The sequence below is a fragment of the Python bivittatus genome, unplaced genomic scaffold (assembly GCF_059951505.1).
Source record: "Python bivittatus isolate LINGU-HERP-01145 unplaced genomic scaffold, Pbiv_v1 ctg000320_np1212, whole genome shotgun sequence".
Lineage (NCBI taxonomy): Eukaryota > Metazoa > Chordata > Lepidosauria > Squamata > Pythonidae > Python > Python bivittatus.
In genome coordinates, this window is record NW_028277052.1 from 3,909,355 (window position 1) to 3,928,667 (window position 19,313).

The following is a 19,313-nucleotide window of genomic DNA, read 5'->3' on the forward strand; positions in this document are numbered from 1 at the left end:
CCTTTCCCAAGCAGGCAATAAACTTTTTTCTTTCTTTTTTTTAAGGGTTTTTGCCTATCATGACTGCCCAGATTCCATATAGTGGTTGGGGCAATATACAAAAACTGCCAATAAATCAATAACAATGTGCCTGGATTGCGCCAAATGGACTTCTGCTGACTCTGTCAGCCCCCCCCCCCTGTGCCCAAGGAGTTTCCTTCTTTGTTTTTCTAGGAAAACAGAATGAGAAACAACCCAGACTAGTTGTCCCTCTAAGGTTGGACTGTGTTACTTCACCCTCTACTAGCCCAATTGAGGGCAGGGCAGCCAAAAGACTTCAAGGAAGCATTAGCTCCAAGAAGAGGCTAAGCAAGGATTTCAGGGGGCAGGGGTATCCATGCGGGGGAGGGTCAGAAAAGTCAAGATGGTGCCATGACTGTGTGATTGAAGCCCTTCCCTTGCACAACACAATAGTCATGGCTACCATCTTGACTTTTTAACCATCACCCCAGATGTTCCTGCAAAGGAGAAGATGCTAGCCTAGACTTTTCCCGATCTGGCTTCTTTTCTGTGGGCAGGAAATGCCTTCCCTTCATTCCCCAGTTCCAAGAGAGCAGCCTTGGCTTCAGTTGCAAGCACTACATATGAAGCAACAGTTAGACAACCGATGCACCCCTCCCCAGATGCTGGGAAGGGGCCACCTTGTGTGCTTCAGGCCCTGCTGGGGCGGACATGATGCACCAAGTTCTCCACAGAGCTAGATGTCGGTGGCGAGGAATTAAAGTTTCTTTCATGGAGGAGAACAAAAGACATCTGTAGTTGGCCCTGGAAGAGAACTTCTAGTGGAGGTGAAATGCAGGGTCCAGCCAGCTCCTGAGCTTCACCTGACAGCCTCCATCCGTCCAGCAGCACCAGCAATGAAACAATGAGGGAGCAGTTGCGAAGGCCCACGTCCCTATGCACAAAGACGGTTAAGACTTTTCTAACAAGGGCAATGACCTGAGTGGCTTTTACCTACCGCTTTAATAAAACCTGACCTCCCCTGCTGATATAATTAACAGGCCTTACTCATTTATTATGGCTTTGGCCCAAGTATAGCATTATCATTTTCAGAACGGCTTCTTTTTCAGAGTAAGAGTGTATCTAGACTAGACCCATCATTGCTGGCCAGCAGAGAAACCCTGATTGAGTGTCCTTTGGGGATGGGGGGAGAATATACCCAGTAGTTGCTATGTTGAAGGGGTCGCTTTTAGTCCTCATTAGCAATAAAGGCAGAACAAGCTTGTCTTTCCATCTACATCAGTGTTGTCCAAACTTGGCCCCTTTAAGATGAGTGGACTTCAACTCCCAGAATTCCCCAGCCAGCCATGCTGGCTGGGGAATTCTGGGAGTTGAAGTCCACTCATCTTAAAGGGGCCAAGTTTGGACAACACTGATCTACATGACTGAAAATTATGTTGCTTTGATTTGGGGAAGGGAGATGCTTTTGCGCCAGAAAGCTTGGTTGTGGGATCAAGGATGCTCCCCATATTGTTCCAGCTAAAATACATGTTTAAGGAGTTTTCTTCCCATTCGAAAAGGCAATAGAAGAGTTGCGCAGTGAGTTGGTCCTAGGGACGTAGCAGAAAACTGCTTCACGCATTGCAAATTTACTCTTAATCCTTATGCCTGTAAGAATAGACGAGATTCCTTTGTAAAAAGCTGTTCATACTTGCTGGACTTCGACACTGACTTTTGTAATCCATAAAAGTGAATGACAGAATCTTGGCTGAACTTGAAAGGCTAAACAGCTTAATCTTAGTCTTTGGATGGGAGGCCATGAGGAAGTCCCAGGACTGTAATCCACAGTCAATTTCACAGGTTAAACTGGGAAATTGAAAAAAAAAACCCAGAAGAAAATAAGGGCAAATCACTTCTTGTGTGGTTGCCATAATCTGAATTTAGTTTGGTTTGAGAGAGTCTTAATTTTTACCCTCCCTCCCTCCCTCCCTCCTCCTCCTCCTCCTCCTCCTCCTCCCCTGCCTGCCTGCCTTCTTTCCCTCCCTCCCTCCCCCTCTCCCCCTCCTCCCTCCCTCCCTCCCTCCCTCCTCCTCCTCCTCCTCCTCCTCCTCCCCTGCCTGCCTGCCTTCTTTCCCTCCCTCCCTCCCCTCTCCCCCTCCCCTCCCTCCCTCCCTCCCTCCTCCTCCTCCTCCTCCTCCTCCTCCTCCTCCCTGCCTGCCTGCCTTCTTTCCCTCCCTCCCTCCCCCTCTCCCCCTCCCCTCCCTCCCTCCCTCCCTCCCTCCTCCTCCTCCTCCTCCTCCTCCCTGCCTGCCTGCCTTCTTTCCCTCCCTCCCTCCCCCTCTCCCCCTCCCCTCCCTCCCTCCCTCCTCCTCCTCCTCCTCCTCCTCCTCCTCCCCTGCCTGCCTGCCTTCTTTCCCTCCCTCCCTCCCCTCTCCCCCCTCCCCTCCCTCCCTCCCTCCCTCCCTCCCTCCTCCTCCTCCTCCTCCTCCTCCTCCCTGCCTGCCTGCCTTCTTTCCCTCCCTCCCTCCCCCTCCCCTCCCCTCCTCCTCCTCCTCCTCCTCCTCCTCCTCCTCCTCCTCCTCCTCCTCCTCCCCTGCCTGCCTTCTTTCCCTCCCTCCCTCCCCTCTCCCCCTCCTCCTCCTCCCTCCCTCCCTCCCTCCCTCATTCTCTCATCCCATCCATCCATTCAACTTTTAGCTACAGTTCTCTGAATACATTACAAAACAATTTAAAATGTAAAAATGCTTTTTCAAAATCATAAGGGAGAAAACAGGAAAAGGGAAAACTGGCAGAAAAAATGATAGAACGGTCACTCTAAACCAGTGTTTCTCAACTTTGGCCATTTGAAGAGGGGTGGACTTCAATTCCCAGAATTCCCCGGCCAGCTAGACTGGCACCTCTCCTGTGCAAGGACTGAACTTGGCAAGAAGGGTTGCACTGCATCGGTGGCTCCTAATCAAGATCTTTTCCATTCCTACAGAGGGAATGCCTCTTGTGCGTGCTTCTTATTGGCTGGGTGCCCATCTTGCGCTAAGCCACACTTTAACCATGGTTTCTAAATAAGCTGCAATGGCCAGGCTTGCAAATAAGCCATAAACTACGGTTTACAAACCATTATGGCTGGATTCACAGGACATGCTAAGCCAACTGCGTTATGGCTTAGTGTCATGTCCAAAGCTAGCCATTCGAACCTACGTGTTTAGCTAGATCAGACCCACAGAAGTGGCATTTGCAGAAGATGCTAAGTGGGTTCATTTTAACCCTGGATCATTTTTTTTATAGCTTATTGTGAAGGCAGCGTGTTTGGTCCTGGTTCAATATATTGTGCAAACTCAGGAATGTGTATTTTTAAAAACTGAAAATCGAGTTGCTCTTCAGATCACTCAGAGAGTGATCCCACACACCCCTTGCAACTCCCCAGTTGCCTGATGAGAGCCTGAGGGGTCCAACGGGAATCGTGCCAGGACCCACTCCATGGGGCAGGTGATACCTGCCTTCTCTCCGAATGTTCCCCGACTTATTTATGATTTTATTTGCTATTTGCTCTTGAGCGGTAAACAACAATCATTGCTTCCCAAAGCCCAAGATTCCACCCAGAATAGGGGAACATTTTCTCCTCTCCAGGGAAAACTCCCCAGGCGAAGTCGCAGAGCCGTTGCCAGGCTGTGTAACTTGACTCATCCCTGGCTGCTGCCAGGTCTCCAAGGGAGGGGAGCAAACTCCTCTCTCAACAGCTTGTTGGGATTCAGCCATGCTCCCAACGCTCTCTACGCACATGCCTCACGCCTGGAATTGTGGCGGATCCAGTTCGGTCGGAATACCGAGAGCGCTCTCGCCAAAGACATCCACTCGACCCCCGTTTCTCCTCCGCTTGAAAAATGGCGACGCCAGAGGAAGCCGCCTCTGCCGCTGGCTCTGCCCCAGGAGGGCTGAGACCAAGAAGGGCACCATCAACACATAAGCACAGTGAGGCTTCCCTGGTGGAAAGCTGCAACCCGCAGCACATGTACGAGGGATTAAACCCATGGAACGTCTTTCAGAGTTAGGTTATGCTGGTTGGGCTGACAGATTTGCCTGGCGCTCTGGTCCAGCTGCTTCTGAACACCAGCTGCTCGCTGTCTTGGCAGAAGCTGGTGTCCAGGGCTAGAGGTCAGGCAGATCTGACCGGCTGATCATCCCAGCTCGATATTCAGGCATGCTTCCCCCCCACCCCCCACTGAATAGGCCCCTTTTCTCCTTTCTCCTTTGGCGAACCCCCACACTGAGTCACGCGCATACACACTTGCTCCCAGCCCCGCTTTTATGCTTGCTTCAGATCAAAGGAAGTCTGCCACGGTCACCTCTGATGAACTCCAGAAGCTGTTGGGGCTGCCTTTGGCAGGGCTCTCGTGAATCCGGGAGGCCTGAGAATAACACAGGTTCTCTCCAGAGCGCACATAGAGTCCTGCTATAGGCACCTGATAGCCTGGAGCTGGGCAAGACTAGACGTAGCGCTCCACATCGGGCTTTGCTCATCCTAGGAAGGAGGTGAGAAAGAGACCTCGCTAGCATGCAGCTGCTGCTAGGGAAAAAAAGCATGGTTGGGTCACGCATGATCCTCTTGGAAACCAAATCTCAGTGTTAGTCCAAAGGGAAGGCAGCATTTTGCTCAAATCCAGAAATAAGACCTTCTAGCTTGGTTGACATACTGTATAATTTGGGGCAGGGGCCACTTTTAGGTCCCAGCGGTCTACATATCTAACCATCTTCAGTAGCTATAAGAAGGACGTGGACAAGGGTTCATCCATTTCACTGCCTGCTAGTTACACCCAGTTTGGCTCTGGGAGAAGCAAGCTGGACAGGAGAGGGTCACCTTCTGGAAGTGGGCGTCTCAGATGTTCAGGGACTACAACTCCCAGCATCTCGAGCTAGCATGAGAATTCAGAGCATTTGAAGCTTTGGAGACATCGTTGGGGAAAGCTGAGAGAGATCTTTTTGCATTCTTCTGTACAAGCCTTGCTGGGAAGTGGGAAGAATTCTCTCAGGTTCATTGACATTTTTGCAGTTAAATGACAGTTTAGAATTGCTCCCTGGATTAGGAGGTGAACTACGTGTTTTGGCTGCCTGTCCTTCTTTCCAATCAATCAATCCGAAGAATTGATGCCTTTGAACTGTGGTGCTGGAGAAGACTCTTGAGAGTCCCCTGGACTGCTAGGAGGTCAAACCAGTCAATCCTAAAGGAAATCAACCCTGACTGCTCATTGGAAGGATTGACACTGAAGCTCAAGCTCAGATACTTTGGCCACCTAATGCGAAGAGAGGACTCTTTGGAGAAGACCCCGATGCTGGGAAAGATTGAAGGCAAAAGGAGAAGAGGACGGCAGAGGATGAGATGGTTAGAGAGCATCACTGAAGCAATGAGCATGAAACTGAGCAAACTCAGGGAGGCAGTGAAGGACAGGAAGGCCTGGCGTGATATGGTTCATGGGGTCACGAAGAGTCAGACACGACTTAACGACTAAACAACAACAACAACAACCTCCCTTCCAACCCTCCTTCCAGTCTTCCTGCCTGGTACACAAAGACACAGAGTGATGCTAAGCATCTTTCAATACCACGCCAGCGAAAAAGATGCTATTTCTTTAACAATTTGTGTAATGTTCACCAGTCGCCAATAGCCAGAAGTTCTCAGCGCGAAATATTATAAGCCTACGAGCAACATCTTCAGGACAGCCTCATAAAACAGCACTCTATGAAAAGAGCATTGAAAAACAAGAGAAGAGATGAAACGGCATAAAAATGCAGCTTCGCTGGCAACGTTCCTCCTCCCTTCCTCTGCACGATGGGGCAACCTAGCCAGAGAATCATAAACAAGGGCTGAATATAGAAATTCCCTCCGTTGCCTGCTTTCGCCACAGATCTGGAGAATGTAACAGGTTACACTATGCAATTATAAACTTGTGGTAGATCGGACTGTGCCTTACAGATAAGTTAATGAGAAAGCAGCTTCTGCCATGCTACTGGTCTTTTTGCCTTTCACAAGGTTCACAGGTGCACCTCACCTCTTGGGCGTGCCGAGGCTTTGGAAGCACCAGGGGCCACTAGGCCTTCAGCTGAATGGATCCACCCAGGCGAGAGGATCCACTTACAGCATTGCACAGATAGGCATGCTGTAAGACACGTTCGTATGTTTAATGCTCCAGTCTTAATGGTCCAGCCACTGAAGATGTGCCCCATTATCAGTGTGTTCCCTTCATTGGGGGCTACTAGTTTTCTTGTGGTAGAAAAAAACCAGTAGAAGAAGCGTGCAACAAAGCCTTCCCGCCGAGGTTGTCATTCGATCGACAGGAATACCCAAGACCTCATGGCTTGTTTGGCAGCACTGAAATATTCCTAAATGGTGGCTAAATTTCAGGGCACCTCTTTCGTACGCAGAAAATGGTCTTTGCTTCAGGCTGTGGCATCTTCTGTTAAAGGCAGGAATGGACAATTTTAGGACCTATGTATTGTCGAAGGCTCTCACGGCCAGAATACGATGGCTGGTGTGGGTCTTCCGGGCTGTGTGGCCGTGTTCTGGAAGTTTTGTTTCCTAACGTTTCGCCAGCATCTGTGACCGGCATCTTCAGAGGGCAGGAGCACAGACAGGAGCAGTTCTCTCTGTGCCCAGGGTGATGTGACCCTGTTGTGGGTATTTATAGAGATCGGCAAGGGTGCCTGAAGGGGGGGGGGGGGGGGTTAACGAGTGGCTGCTTGTTTTGGTGTCAGAATATGTGTGTATCTTCCTGGGGGTTAGGCAGGGTTTTTTCTATTGAGTTGTAAACGAGTGGCTGCTGAGGGTGATTAGCATGTTCATTGTGTGAATTGTGTGAATTCACCACAGGTGCTGGCGAAACGTTAGGAAACAAAACTTCCAGAACATGGCCTCACAGCCCGGAAGACCCACACCAGCCAATTTTAGGACCGTTTCACCATGTCTGGTCCCCCAGCCCTATTTTGATATTTTGTAATCCGGAGCTTTCCATAATTGCCCTGGCTCAGTGTTAAGTTCTGTTCATGGATTTAAAAGCAGAAAAATAGATGTGATAAATGTTGGTTTCAGATGAAGCAGGAGGGAGAGAGGGATTCTACCCTGCTGCTTTGAGAAAGTCCCCACTGCACGGCTACACCTACTATTGCCCTTGATAGCTGCACTAAGGTTGATCTCAACTGTGCAGCTCCCTGTTGGACAACAGGACTGGCCAGTCTGGGCTGCCAAAATGCTAGGGTTTTCAGTATCTCACAGCTCCCACCTAAAGATCATCCAGATTTTTACAACCCTGGTCTAGTAACCCTAGAAAGCACCTCAGAGAGTAGAGGGGCTCCTTGGAGTGATGCTGACCGTCAGAGCAGGTAGTATGAAAGTAGATGGACAAAGATTCTGATCTGTCTGAAATTTTAATTTAGCAGACCGTGATTTGTCAAGGCACATGCTTTTGATGGAGTTATTCTTTATTTAAATGAAGAGGCTGAAATGTCAACTTACAGTATTTGCACTGTGGTATAAACTCCCCTGTGAGTGCATTTAATCATAATTTCACAGTGAGCCTCTTTTCTCCACCTTTCACTGCCTTTCTTCACTCATCTCCTTCAAGGTATTTGGCCCAGGTCAAGTTCTTTGTCTATCTAATCCAAATTGCTTTCCCAGGGTTTCAAGAAGAAAAGGATCTTCCTCATCACCAGTAGGTGAACCTTCAGCGGTACAGCCCCATTTAGGTTTCTTCTGTATTGTGTAGGGTTGGCTGACTTGCATTTAAGCTTATAGCCATCATGGAAGACACCAGGGATTGAACTTGGGGATGTACATCTGCAAGTGTTGCTAGATTTGCTGCCCCCTTTGCTGCCATGGATTGCCAGAATTAGTCAGATGCTAAAAGTTTGCCTGTCTCTGACTTGAAATTAGGGATGTGATGGAAACAAGGAGGGTTTGTAAGGATAGAAGAATTGGAGTAGCTTAGCAAATGGTGTTGGCATCAACTACACCTGGCTACATTTCTGCTTCTTGCCTTCGTTCCTTGGCCTTATTATTTCTTACTCCGTTTCTGCACTTTGCATAACGTTGCTCATCTCACAAAGAAATGGTCTGATGCGTATGTAGGAGCGCCATCACACCTGGACTGCGCTTGTTCTTATCTAACCTTAATTATTTTATTGTTCTATCTTTCTTCCTAATCTGATTGTATTATAAATTTAGTCATCGTAACCAGCAAAGGGTGCCTGTGTGCATATCTGTGTGTGGGATGTAAAGCTGGCCTGGAAATATAAATATATAACATTTATTTGTCCACTGAAGCAAAAACAGTGCATCGTGTGCTAAACTGAGACCTCGGTTCAACTTCTTCCTTCACTAAAATCTCATGCCTGCCAGAATTTGGGAAACCCACTAACTTTCTCCAGAACTTACCTTGCAAGTCTGTTGTGGCAAACTTTCAAAAGATAAAGACGGTGAAGAATTTTGTTCCCTAAAGTGTTTGCAGAAGGGATATATAGTAATTATTTTGCCATCTCCCAGTTCACGATGACAGATTGTGTCTGTGAGAATTAGATTTCTTCAGAGATGATGAAGAAATTAGCCACCATCCAATGAAGGCATATATTCAAAGGAAGTTCCCATTGATTGATTGATTTTTAGTGTCCAAACTTTGCAAACATTCACCTGCTCAGAAGCTATAGTTTGTTATTTCCATCCTATCTTTCAACTGAAATAATAATGGACCGTTTTCCCCAGCTTCCCCCAGTCTCAGCCAATTATAAAGAAATACTTAAGATAAAGGCAGTGTTTACACTTCCTTTCTAGGCATGTCTACTAAGTGTAGACAAATTGTGGTATAAATACAAATCCACGAATATCTGTAAAACATAAAGCATTGCCACCAAAACTCGAAATCAGCATTAAATCCACTTTCACTGTTAGGTGAAACGTTGAGCTAAATGAAGCATTTGTGTGTGATTGTACCCAGCAAGTTCTAGAGATCTGAGGAAGATGGCTTAAGCTCTTCAGATCTGGTGGTCCTCCACCAAATAAAGGTGTCTTTTTTTTTCCAAAACCAATAAGCTTAATACATGCTCTTTCTTAAAAAAAAAAAAAATGCACACACTCGGGAAAAAAGGGGTAAAACATTTTGCTCAGTGATATACCAATGTTTCCTATGACCCTACATGACTGAAGGAATACACACACATATACACATATATATTTATATTTCCAGAAGAGTGCAGTGCTAGGAACAGCTCAGATCCTGTGCAGATCCCTCAAACTCCCAGGCCTCTGGTAGAGGACCCGAGATTGAGGAAGACACAGACCACCCGTAGGGGTGAGAGGGGATTTTTATATATTTTGCCCATGGGGACAAAAAGCTGATCTATCTTCATCTTAATGGTACAGCAAGATCATACTGTCTTGGGAGGCTTTTCTTCAAGCAGGGCTTGAAATATTCTTGAATTAAAAAATGAAGAAATTGAACCATGGGCAGCCTTTTAAATACCCAGACCATGAGGGAGAGGCTGTAGCAGCATTCTGATTGAGAATGTAATCATTTGCTCTTTCACTAAAATACTAATCCTGGTTTTTCTCTTTCACTTACAGGACATGAACGGAATGGCTTGGATTTCAGCCGACAGGTAAAGCCTATGAAGATGGCTTCAGATGCTTTTGATTGACTTGAATTGCAAATTGGTTGCTTTTAAACATTACCCAAAGAGGTAAAAGAATACACAGATGTTATGATGGAAAACCAGAGTTGGGGAAAGTAGTTGGATATTTTTAATGTCTTTGGGCAAATGTTGATATTGTCCTACTCTTACATCTTCAATTTTCCAACTGCTGGTCTACGAAAGCATACCTATCCAGCTAGAGTTTGTTAGTTTCATTGTAGTGTGAAAATGTTGTTGTGGGTTTATAAGGGACTGAGCTCAGTTTGCACAATCAGCCAAGTTATGTCATATAGATGGATGTTACACTTAGAAGGTCCAAATCAAAAGATAGCATGTACAAAAATGCCTTCAAGTTTCACGCCAAAGCCAAAAACTAGAACAATTCCACCAAGCATTCTTCTTCCTGATCTGCTATTTTTTGGTCAAGAAAAAAAATTCCACACAGGGCCGTACAGCTGCCTTCTGAAGTGCTAAAGCTGGAGAAAGTTCCCCGTGGGCCATTGGCCAGTTAGAAAAACTAACCTTCATTCTCTTCATCTGCAACTATATCCCTCCAAATGTGAGCAAGCTCACCAGACAGAAGTCTGGCTGAGATTCATCATCAATGAAACTTTTGCTGATTTCCTTTGGTGTTTCCATCTCAGCGTGTATCAATTTGTTGATTCACGCACATCTCTGATAGAAGCTATTGTTTGTTAAGAAACACACCTGTGCTGGCTGTGACTTGCTTGACAGATGTTGTTAGCGGGGGAGGGGGGAATACTGGAATAGATGTTCTTGATAAGACTGCGAGCTAAAACTGTCTGGTCGTTTGTCATATGAAAGCCAACTATATATAATCATGATGGGTTATAACATACGAAGTTGTAAAGGGGAGGGTATAAAGTTAAAACTTCCCATATCTTTGGAGGAGAAGGCAGATTTGAGTTAGTAGAAGATTGTTTCCCACATTCTTTAATATATTGCGGAGTTCCTATTACTTTGTCTCGGGCTACTGTTCTTTTTATTCTTATTATTTCATTGTTTTTCATTTTGCAAAGACTACTATTAAAGATGAGATAGGTTCATTTTAACACCCACCTTTTTCCCTAGCAGATCTTGGCTGATCTTTTCGATCGGCTCTAAGGGAAGTTGGACCTGGGTAGTCCTTAGATGAGAAGCCATCAGGAGATACCGTTGCTAGAGGCTAGACTTGAGAAGTAAAAATCTCAAGTTTTAAAAAAAAAATCTCAGGAGAAGATAAGGATCAATCCCTTCTGTAGTATTACCAAGAAAACTGCATGAATGTATCTATGTAGTCATCAAGAATTGAGCTTCGTTTTGAAATTTTAGTTTACCTTGTAGAGTATGGTGGATAAAGAAAGGTGGCATCATGGTGGGCAGTAGATGGTTGAGGAGCATGGATTAAGTCAACACTTGCAAATTCATAGTTCATTTTCTTAGTCATTAACACCGCTCTGGAGACATGTCCCCACCATGTATAACTGATACAAAGAAAGAATTTTTCCTTCCTCTCCTGTCCTATAAATCATGTATTTGCTTTTTGCTTTCAAGAGTTTTCTAAGAATTGATTTTCCGGGGGTCGGGGACACAAAAAAAACACCTCCTCACTCAATATGCAATTCCTTCCTGCAATTTTCAGCTATAACAAAATACGTTGAGAAGACGTTGGGCTCGGATAGCTTTAAGAGGAAAGTGGATGAATGATTAGAAGAGGATAAAGACTTCTTATAATGGCTGTACCCAGCCTCCATCTTGGGATGTGGTGTACTTTTGAATATCATTTATTTGGGGTCAACTGATGCAGAGAGGTGTTGCTTTTATTATCTTTCATCTAAAGGCATTTGACTGCTTGAGAACAATGCTGTGCCTTCAGTTGGTTAAAAACAACCAGCACAGTTTATTGTTTGAAATGTGCTTTCCATTGTGGCATTTTGTGGATAGGAACGTTGTTCTAGAAGCAGAATGATGGGAAATGTAGACATATCAGAAGTCAGAAAAGCTTGCTCTTTCCTGCCACCTATTCTGGGCAGTTTGTGGAAAGATTGATCTGTCAAATAAGGCAAAGAGATGTTACCTTGGAGGAAAGCTCTTCCCCAACAGTCCAGAACTGGGGTAGGAATTCACATGTGGTGCAGCCAAAGTAAAGATATGGTAGTAGGAAAGAAAGGGGAAGAGAGTTTAGCCATCAATGCATCAGTGTGTCTTTGGACAATCAAATAACATTCATTATTCTTTACTCACAGCAGAAGATGTAAACATGGGTGGTATGGATAGGTATGTAGCTGCCTGTTCAAAATTTGGGAATTGCCAATTTTGGGATGAATCCAATACTGCAGTGACCCGGGTCTTTCTTTCTCTGTGTCCTATTTTTAAATATTGCACTTAATTCCCCAGTTTCATAAAATGCTACTGTATATGGCACCTTGGGCATGTACATTTCTAAGTGCACACACCAAAGACAAGGTCTGCTATTCTCCACTCAGAGATGCTACTTCAAGATGTGCTGGATGGCAACTCCCATCAACTGATGCCACCACCAACTAGTTTCATTTACTGGAAGCTGGGTGGGCTGTGTGGTATGGCTTGCACCAAAATAAATGCTGAAAAGAGAACCTCTGACACTGCTTATAGCCTGCAGTTGGGGGTTTTCAAGGCTGGTTGGGGTCATGACTGAGACTAAATTTGAAGCAGACAAATCTCCAGGCTGGCCACAGACAGCAGTTTGAGGTAAGCAGGAGGCTGACTTAACCCTGATCAGTCAGAGGTCTACGCTGTCTGGGCTCATGCAGGTCTCTTTTGAATCTGCAGAGGGCTTTCATGCCAGAGCTTCTACCATCTTGGGAACCATTTTAGGTTCGAGTTTCGGTTCATGCTTCTTAGGCTTCTCCTGCAGGTCACAGACAGGAAAATGGGGATGTGCTTGACCCAACCCATTGAGGCTGTAAATTGAAAAAAAGGAGAGTCAGTGGGACTAGATGCCCAGTGATTATACACAGTAATTGAGACCCCCAGTGTGGCATGGGGGTCAGGATGCTGGACTGAGGGCAGGGAGACCTGGGTTCAGTTCCTCAAATCCTCAGCCATGGAAGCTCTCTAGGAGATGGTAGGCCAGATTCTCCCTCTCAGCCCTAGACTAGAAAGTCAAAATCATGTACTGTATCACCAACTGGCACTGAATCATTGTGATAGATTATGGTCCATAACCTTCAATGAAGAGGCCTTCATCCCACAGTGGATTGATTTGGGGTGATAATATAATTGCATTGTAAGTCGTTTGTTACTCTAAAAACTCTATTTTTCCTCTTCTGTACCTATAACTCTTCCGTATCTTTTCTTCTACAGTTTTTTTTAAAAATCAGGTGGATGATTGGTCTTATCTCAAGGGTGTAGTGTTGTGTGAAACAGCCACCTGTGTATATTGCAGGATGAACCCTGCATGCAGTGTGGCACCCTGAGTGCACAGATTTCTAAGCATGTGCACAAAAGACAGTGTGCATTTATTCTCCACTCAGACATGGGACATTTAAGGCGCCTCAGATGGCCGAGGACGATGAGAGCTGTCATTTGATGCTTCTGAAGGGCATCACTGGAGCAGAAGGTGCAGAAATTCTGAAAAGGCTTCTGAATCTGAGCAATGGATACTTCAAACATTATGCCAACAGAACAGAAGTGAAGATCAACGTTAGGAATTCCCCAGCATACAAGGACTGCTGTACATTTTAGCTTTTCCAGTGTAGCCCAAGATCCTTTCAAAGGCATCATAAAGAATTGCCCCCCCCCAAATATTAGGCACACAAATGGTCTCCCCACTTAGCTATACATCTGCTCCACTGCAATCCATAAGAAAGGAGGTTACCAACACAGCTGCATCAACTCACATAACCAAGCTGGCACGTCGACTCGCTGGCCCTCTTTTGTGTGAATTTGCATCTCCTTTGCAGAAAAATGTGCAACTTCCTTGGGGAGATGTACACCCAGTGATGCCACCTTTAAAAGCTGGCCTTTCTCTGGAATCCAGAGGGTCTTTGCTCCCATGCACAGTTAACACTCTTGTGGGGAAACTTACATCAGGTCAAGAATTCCCCAGCAGGAGCTCAGCTATTGAGTATCTTGTGCAGAGGAGTTTCTGCAGAGTTGGCTTGGCCAGATTAGAGCAAAGATATTTTCTGTAATTTCCCAGGAATAAAACCAGAAGATAAAATGATGTGGTGAGGACTAAAACCAGTTTTTTCATCTTTTTTACTATTATTATTATTATTATTTTTAAGAACAAGTTTCCAAACCTTCTGACTGCAAAGATATGCACGTAAGGGTGAAAACAACAGCTGTCAACAAAAACAGCAGCTGACATCTCGGAAGGGTGACTGGAAAAGATTTTAAGTGATTAGTGCCTTTGCACGGCTAGCAAAACAAGACTTTCGCTATGCAAAACAAATGCAGAATAGTGTGTACAATATTTTGCAATCTGTTAGAATATTGATCCCAGGAAAAGAATCGTGTGCCTGCAATTACAATAAAAGGCCAAGTACGCAGATCTTGGTGGTGTGAGAAATAAGACAATTGGTCCACAACCCAAGGCTCTCTTAATGAGGCCCCAAGCAAAGTTGTAACACCGGCCCCCACCTACTCACATACCACAATCCCATCCCATACTTAGAATTTCATGACTCATGGCAGAAAACTTTCGTTGGAAAATGGCACTCTGAAATGACTCAAACAATGGCTTTTCTACCATGCCAAAATAGAAATAAACATGACTCCAGCCTGAAGGAGAGTCCCACAAAGTGCTGGTGGCTGAGTGACAACTATTTTGCAGTTCCTAATAGGAGCCTCTCAACTGTTTGGGTTACATCATCTGTTATGCCAGAACCAAACTACTTCTTCACTGTTCTTTATAAATGGTGGTTTCTAGCTTGGCCTGGGCAGAACCTGGCTAGTCGTGACCTAGTCAATAACCAAAATAACCCACATCTTGCACCAAGCCATAAGAAATCACATTGTGGCCTAACATACTGAATGAACACGTTGGCTGCATCATTCCGTGGCAGAACCTCCAAAGTTCAGCTTCACCATTTGAAAATGGGGCAGCGGTCAATGGAACCTGTTCACTTGGCAGAGGTCTCTCCAGATCATTCTCCTTGGAATGGAAGATCCTATTCGATTGCTGGCACTTGGACGGTACATAATCAAAGTTCTCCTAGGTGAACTAGAGCCACTGCACTCTAAGTGACTTTGATCCTTTTCCTTGGATGGGCAATCCACTAACCAACTGGGGACACAGACAATTTGAGTTTTACCACAGCAGAAGTCAACAGGGTTGGGGCAAGAGGGCTGTCACAACAGCACCAGCAGCAACAACAAGAAGGGCAAACAGAAAGAAAGTGATAAGGAGAACAGCAAGATCAGGGAGAGGAGGCTAAAGATAAGTACCCGGGTGGGAAGAGGTGTGGTTGTGCCAAGCTTTGATGGGAAAGAGGAGAAACCTGAAATTAGTGGGCTAGAAAGAAAGATTCTCAGTACCAAGACGTGGAAAGAGGTCAGAGGGAAGGAAAACCAGATGTGAGCATACAATATTTAAAATGTTTACCAGCCAGCTCATCTTATGTATTCGGAAAATTTATATGCCATCCACTTGCACAATGGGTCTGGATAGTTTACAAAATACGGTAAAGACCTTCATAAAAAGAACATTACTACCTTACAGATATAAAGCATGCATACTAAAACAGAAACATTTAAAAGCCTGAGAAAATAAATCTGTTTTGAGCCCCTACCTCAGGGATAATAAGGGGCGGGTTTGCTTCAATTTCCATTGGCAATTTATTCTGTGATGTGTGGCCTGCCATAAAGAATGCCAAATGGTGGATGAGATCAAACATATCTGCGATAGGGCCTGTAAAAACTTGCCTGATTGATGTCCTATATTGCTTTAGCAAATTGTGAGGCTCCCTCTTAAAAACAAAATAAAATAAAATCCAAATTTGACAGGTTACCAAACTTCAGTGTGGCTTGTTGAAGGCTTAATTATGCAGATTGTGCCACAGACGAACACAGATGGACTGGTAACAGATGTTGGACCAAAGCAAGAGATCTCCACCATGGGTTACTTTGAAAAGAAGAACTACTGGGCAAAGCTGAAGAATTTGCTGAGAGGATACTAAGATGACTCCTCCTCTTCATTTGAAAGTGAATGTGGAGCAAGCAAGAAACCAGGGTAGAAATGCCAAGAGATGTTGAAAATGTTTCAATGGCATTAGAAATGTTAACACATTTGTTTTGAAACTTCTCTTCAAAACTAAAGGCATCAAACTCCTTTTGAAGATACTCATTTTTTGAAAGTCTTGCTGATTCCCAATGGAAGAGTTAAGCCTGTAGTTAGAAGGTCCAAAACTATATTCAAGAGGCTTTTGTCACAGCAGTTCAGTCTCTGCTAAAAAACATAGTTCATTCAGGGTTGAAGGATTAGGTCATTCAGCTGCCCACTATCCCCTGGAAGAAAAACAGTCCACCCAACATTGTTTTAACAGTTTGTGAAGTTCCATCTCAAAACCAAAATACAACCCAGATTCGTCATATTTACAAACCATGGTGTATCCTATTGTCTGCACCACAAAGATGTTGGGTTGGGTTGGGTTGAAAAGAGCAGCCTCGATCTTCCCCAGTTCTTGTGTTTTGAAAGATCTCCTGATAGAGGCCATCTGTCACATCCTGAGGGCAAGAGCCATGTGTATAGGAATGTGCTAACAAAAAGCATGAGATGCTTTTATTATGGAGTGGGGAGCCCTTTCTCAAATCTTCTGGTCATACCCTAAAGGAAAAGTATAAGAAACTTCTCAGTTGCACCATACATTCCTTCTCAGTTCTCGTCTTGGGCCACATTCTTTTATTGTCCAAAGTGGATAAAGATCCACAGTTAGAATGTTAAGATTTTAAAAGAAACGAAGTGGAGAATGTCACTGATGAACGTCACCATCACATGTCCACATGGAGTGTTGCACGACATAAATAAAGCAAATAAATAACATTTGCCATAAAATATTCTCTTACTTGGAGACTTACTTGTGCTATATTATAGTTATCCATCATCCTCAGTTGGTGCATGATAAAAGTTTCATCCCGCATCTCTGGAAGGTTCCTGGATGGTGAAGATTGCCTTAAGACAGTGTTGTCCAAACTTGGCCACTTTAAGATGAGGCTGGCTGGGGAATTCTGGAAGTTGAAGTCCACTCATCTTAAAGTGGCCACATTTGGACAACACTGCCTTAAGAGAATACTTGTTACGCTGACATAGTATTTTTATTGGCCTTGAACTACATTTCCATGACTGAATATTTCTCTACAAAATAGTAAACATTAGGCCTCTGGAAACTACCCTCTTTCCTGGAGGCTGGTTGAGGAAGCTAAACCCTTCCTCTTTTCCCCTAATTTTGTCATGTTTTCATTCACTGTTGTCTTCTGCTAAGTCATCTACCATATTAGGGATAATTCTGCTTGTGTAATGATGTCACACGCAGTCTGATTTGGGAGGTAGAATCACAAAGCCAAATAGAGTGAGGACAATATCTTGAGAACTTACCTGAATGGAAAGTCTTAAGGCCATTTTTCAAGTTAACTAAGTTATCATCCAAATAGAAACAATGCACAGGGAGGTATATATTCGCAGAAATATTCCCCTCAGATTGCCATTTAATCTTGTTTCTATCAAATTCTGGGTTACGAGATAACATCTTGGATTGAATTTCTTCCTCTTGATCTGGTTTTCTTCCTCCATTTCTTTTTGGCATTTGCTAAGCTTTGATTGTTGTGCAAGTTAACACATGTAATAGTGGCAACAGCAAAGCTGTTAGTATTTATAAGCTATGATTATTTTATTTTCCAATGTCTATATGAGGGATAGCTTGGAAGAACATACACAGATTGAAAAGGGGTTGGGGGGTAGTAAGTTTGCCACTGAGAAAGGTTATGAGCAATGCTCTACGTGCAAAAAAGGGATGAAGACACGGTAAACAAAGTTCTGGAGAATCATCAAACGATGAACAAGGAGATAATTGTAAACGTCAGAAGGGGGGGAGGAAAAGAGGGAGAATTATCTTAGGGGTTTGAGAGGTACAGCACATTAGGTGTAGGTCCAGCACTAGCACACTTCAGGAACCTGAGATTTACCTAGAGGAGAAAAACTCAGAGGAAGTAGCAGGTGTCAGAGTTGTAACCATCTCCAAAGCATTTTAATCAGAATTTCAACAGGTCTTTCTTTTTCAAAAAACGTTAGGCAAGAGGAGTTGGCTTCATGTTGACGAGAAGGAAGAGTAAATAAGACTTCCCGGGTTGGTTTGACAGGTCTGGAGGCATCTGCCTACTTCTAGCTATCTACACCTGTATCAATGTAGTTCTTGTCACCCTCCCCTCTCAGGCCTGGCGATGCATCGCTACTGTTCCCGTAACCGATTCAGGGTGAAGCCGAACCTCAGCACAGCTGGGTTTACCAAATGTCTTCATGAGCCCTGCTGGTTGCCAAAAGTTTATGGATCAGTTACAAAACAGGCCTTTTTTCCTATGATTATTATTAGTTGTACTCACCCTATTGGTAAGGATGAGATGGAACAGTAATTACAGGCAGGTTGGGAGATGTTCTCCCTTCGTAATTCTTGTGAAATGTTTATGAAACACCTTCCTCAAACGGGTTATGCAACCCAGCTTTGATCATTTTCCATCATCCTCCATCTGTTGTTCAAGTAGTTGTTGATTGTTGTTTTCTTCCCACCAGCTTGGTCACATTTTAGAGTGACCAGATGAATCAGGGCGGGTGTCTTCCATATCAGCCTTCCTGCCTGGTACCCTCTAGATGCGTTGGACTTCAACTTCCATAATTCCCAACCAACGCTTCTGCAGCTCATTCTGTGTCTGTGTGTGTGTCTGTGTGTGTGTGTGTGCCTGCTGCATGATGCTCATTCTTTATTCTTCTGGAGCAATACAACTTCACTGGTAGCTCTCTCTTCATTTTCTCAAAGACTATGTCACTATGTCAGCTCCGCAATTACAGCTTCATTGGCTTCAACTGGAATGTTTTCATTTAGGAAGAGATTACAGAGAAGAAGGGGGATATGTTTCAGATTCAGAAAAACATAGGTAATAATAAGAAATAGATCATTTCTTAGGAACCGTTGCCTAAATGAGCAGAAGAAGCAGGACTCCCCACCCCACCCCCCATCTTTAATAGAACAAGCTGATGGAAATCACTATGGCAGGTGGTGACAATGGTCCCCTATGTGACAGTTTTCCAAAACAACTAGAGGAGAAATCTGCCAGTGGAAATTACATAATGTGCTTTCTTTGGTTTGGGTTTAGCAAGCTGGGTAAACCAAACCATTCTGGTTTATAAGCATTCAAGAAAGGGATTACGCTCATGCCACCAACATCAAGCATATGAAACCTTTTTTCTAGAACAAGAAATGTAAAGAGATGTAAATTAGGTTAATAACAATTCCAATTACTATAAAAGATTATCTGGTTAATAAGCAACAACACAAATTATATTTTAATGAGTTTATTACATGGGAGTCAACGTGAGTTTGGAACTAAATTCTTCTACAAACCACCATTCTTTTACTGCATCAAGTTTACCATCTAAAATATGTCTCCAACTCTTGCTAGGCAATGCATGG

The 19,313-nt window shown here is 44.4% G+C and overlaps 1 protein-coding gene across 1 annotated transcript in view; it reads left to right on the top strand.

Annotated features, from left to right (window-relative positions):
• POU2F3 (POU class 2 homeobox 3) overlaps positions 1-19,313 on the top strand; it is a 72,612-nt gene that overhangs the window by 26,042 nt on the left and 27,257 nt on the right. The window contains exon 5 of the mRNA XM_088138789.1: positions 9,581-9,615. Within this exon, the coding sequence (XP_087994915.1) occupies positions 9,581-9,615 (35 nt within the window). The remainder of the gene's footprint in view (positions 1-9,580; positions 9,616-19,313) is intronic.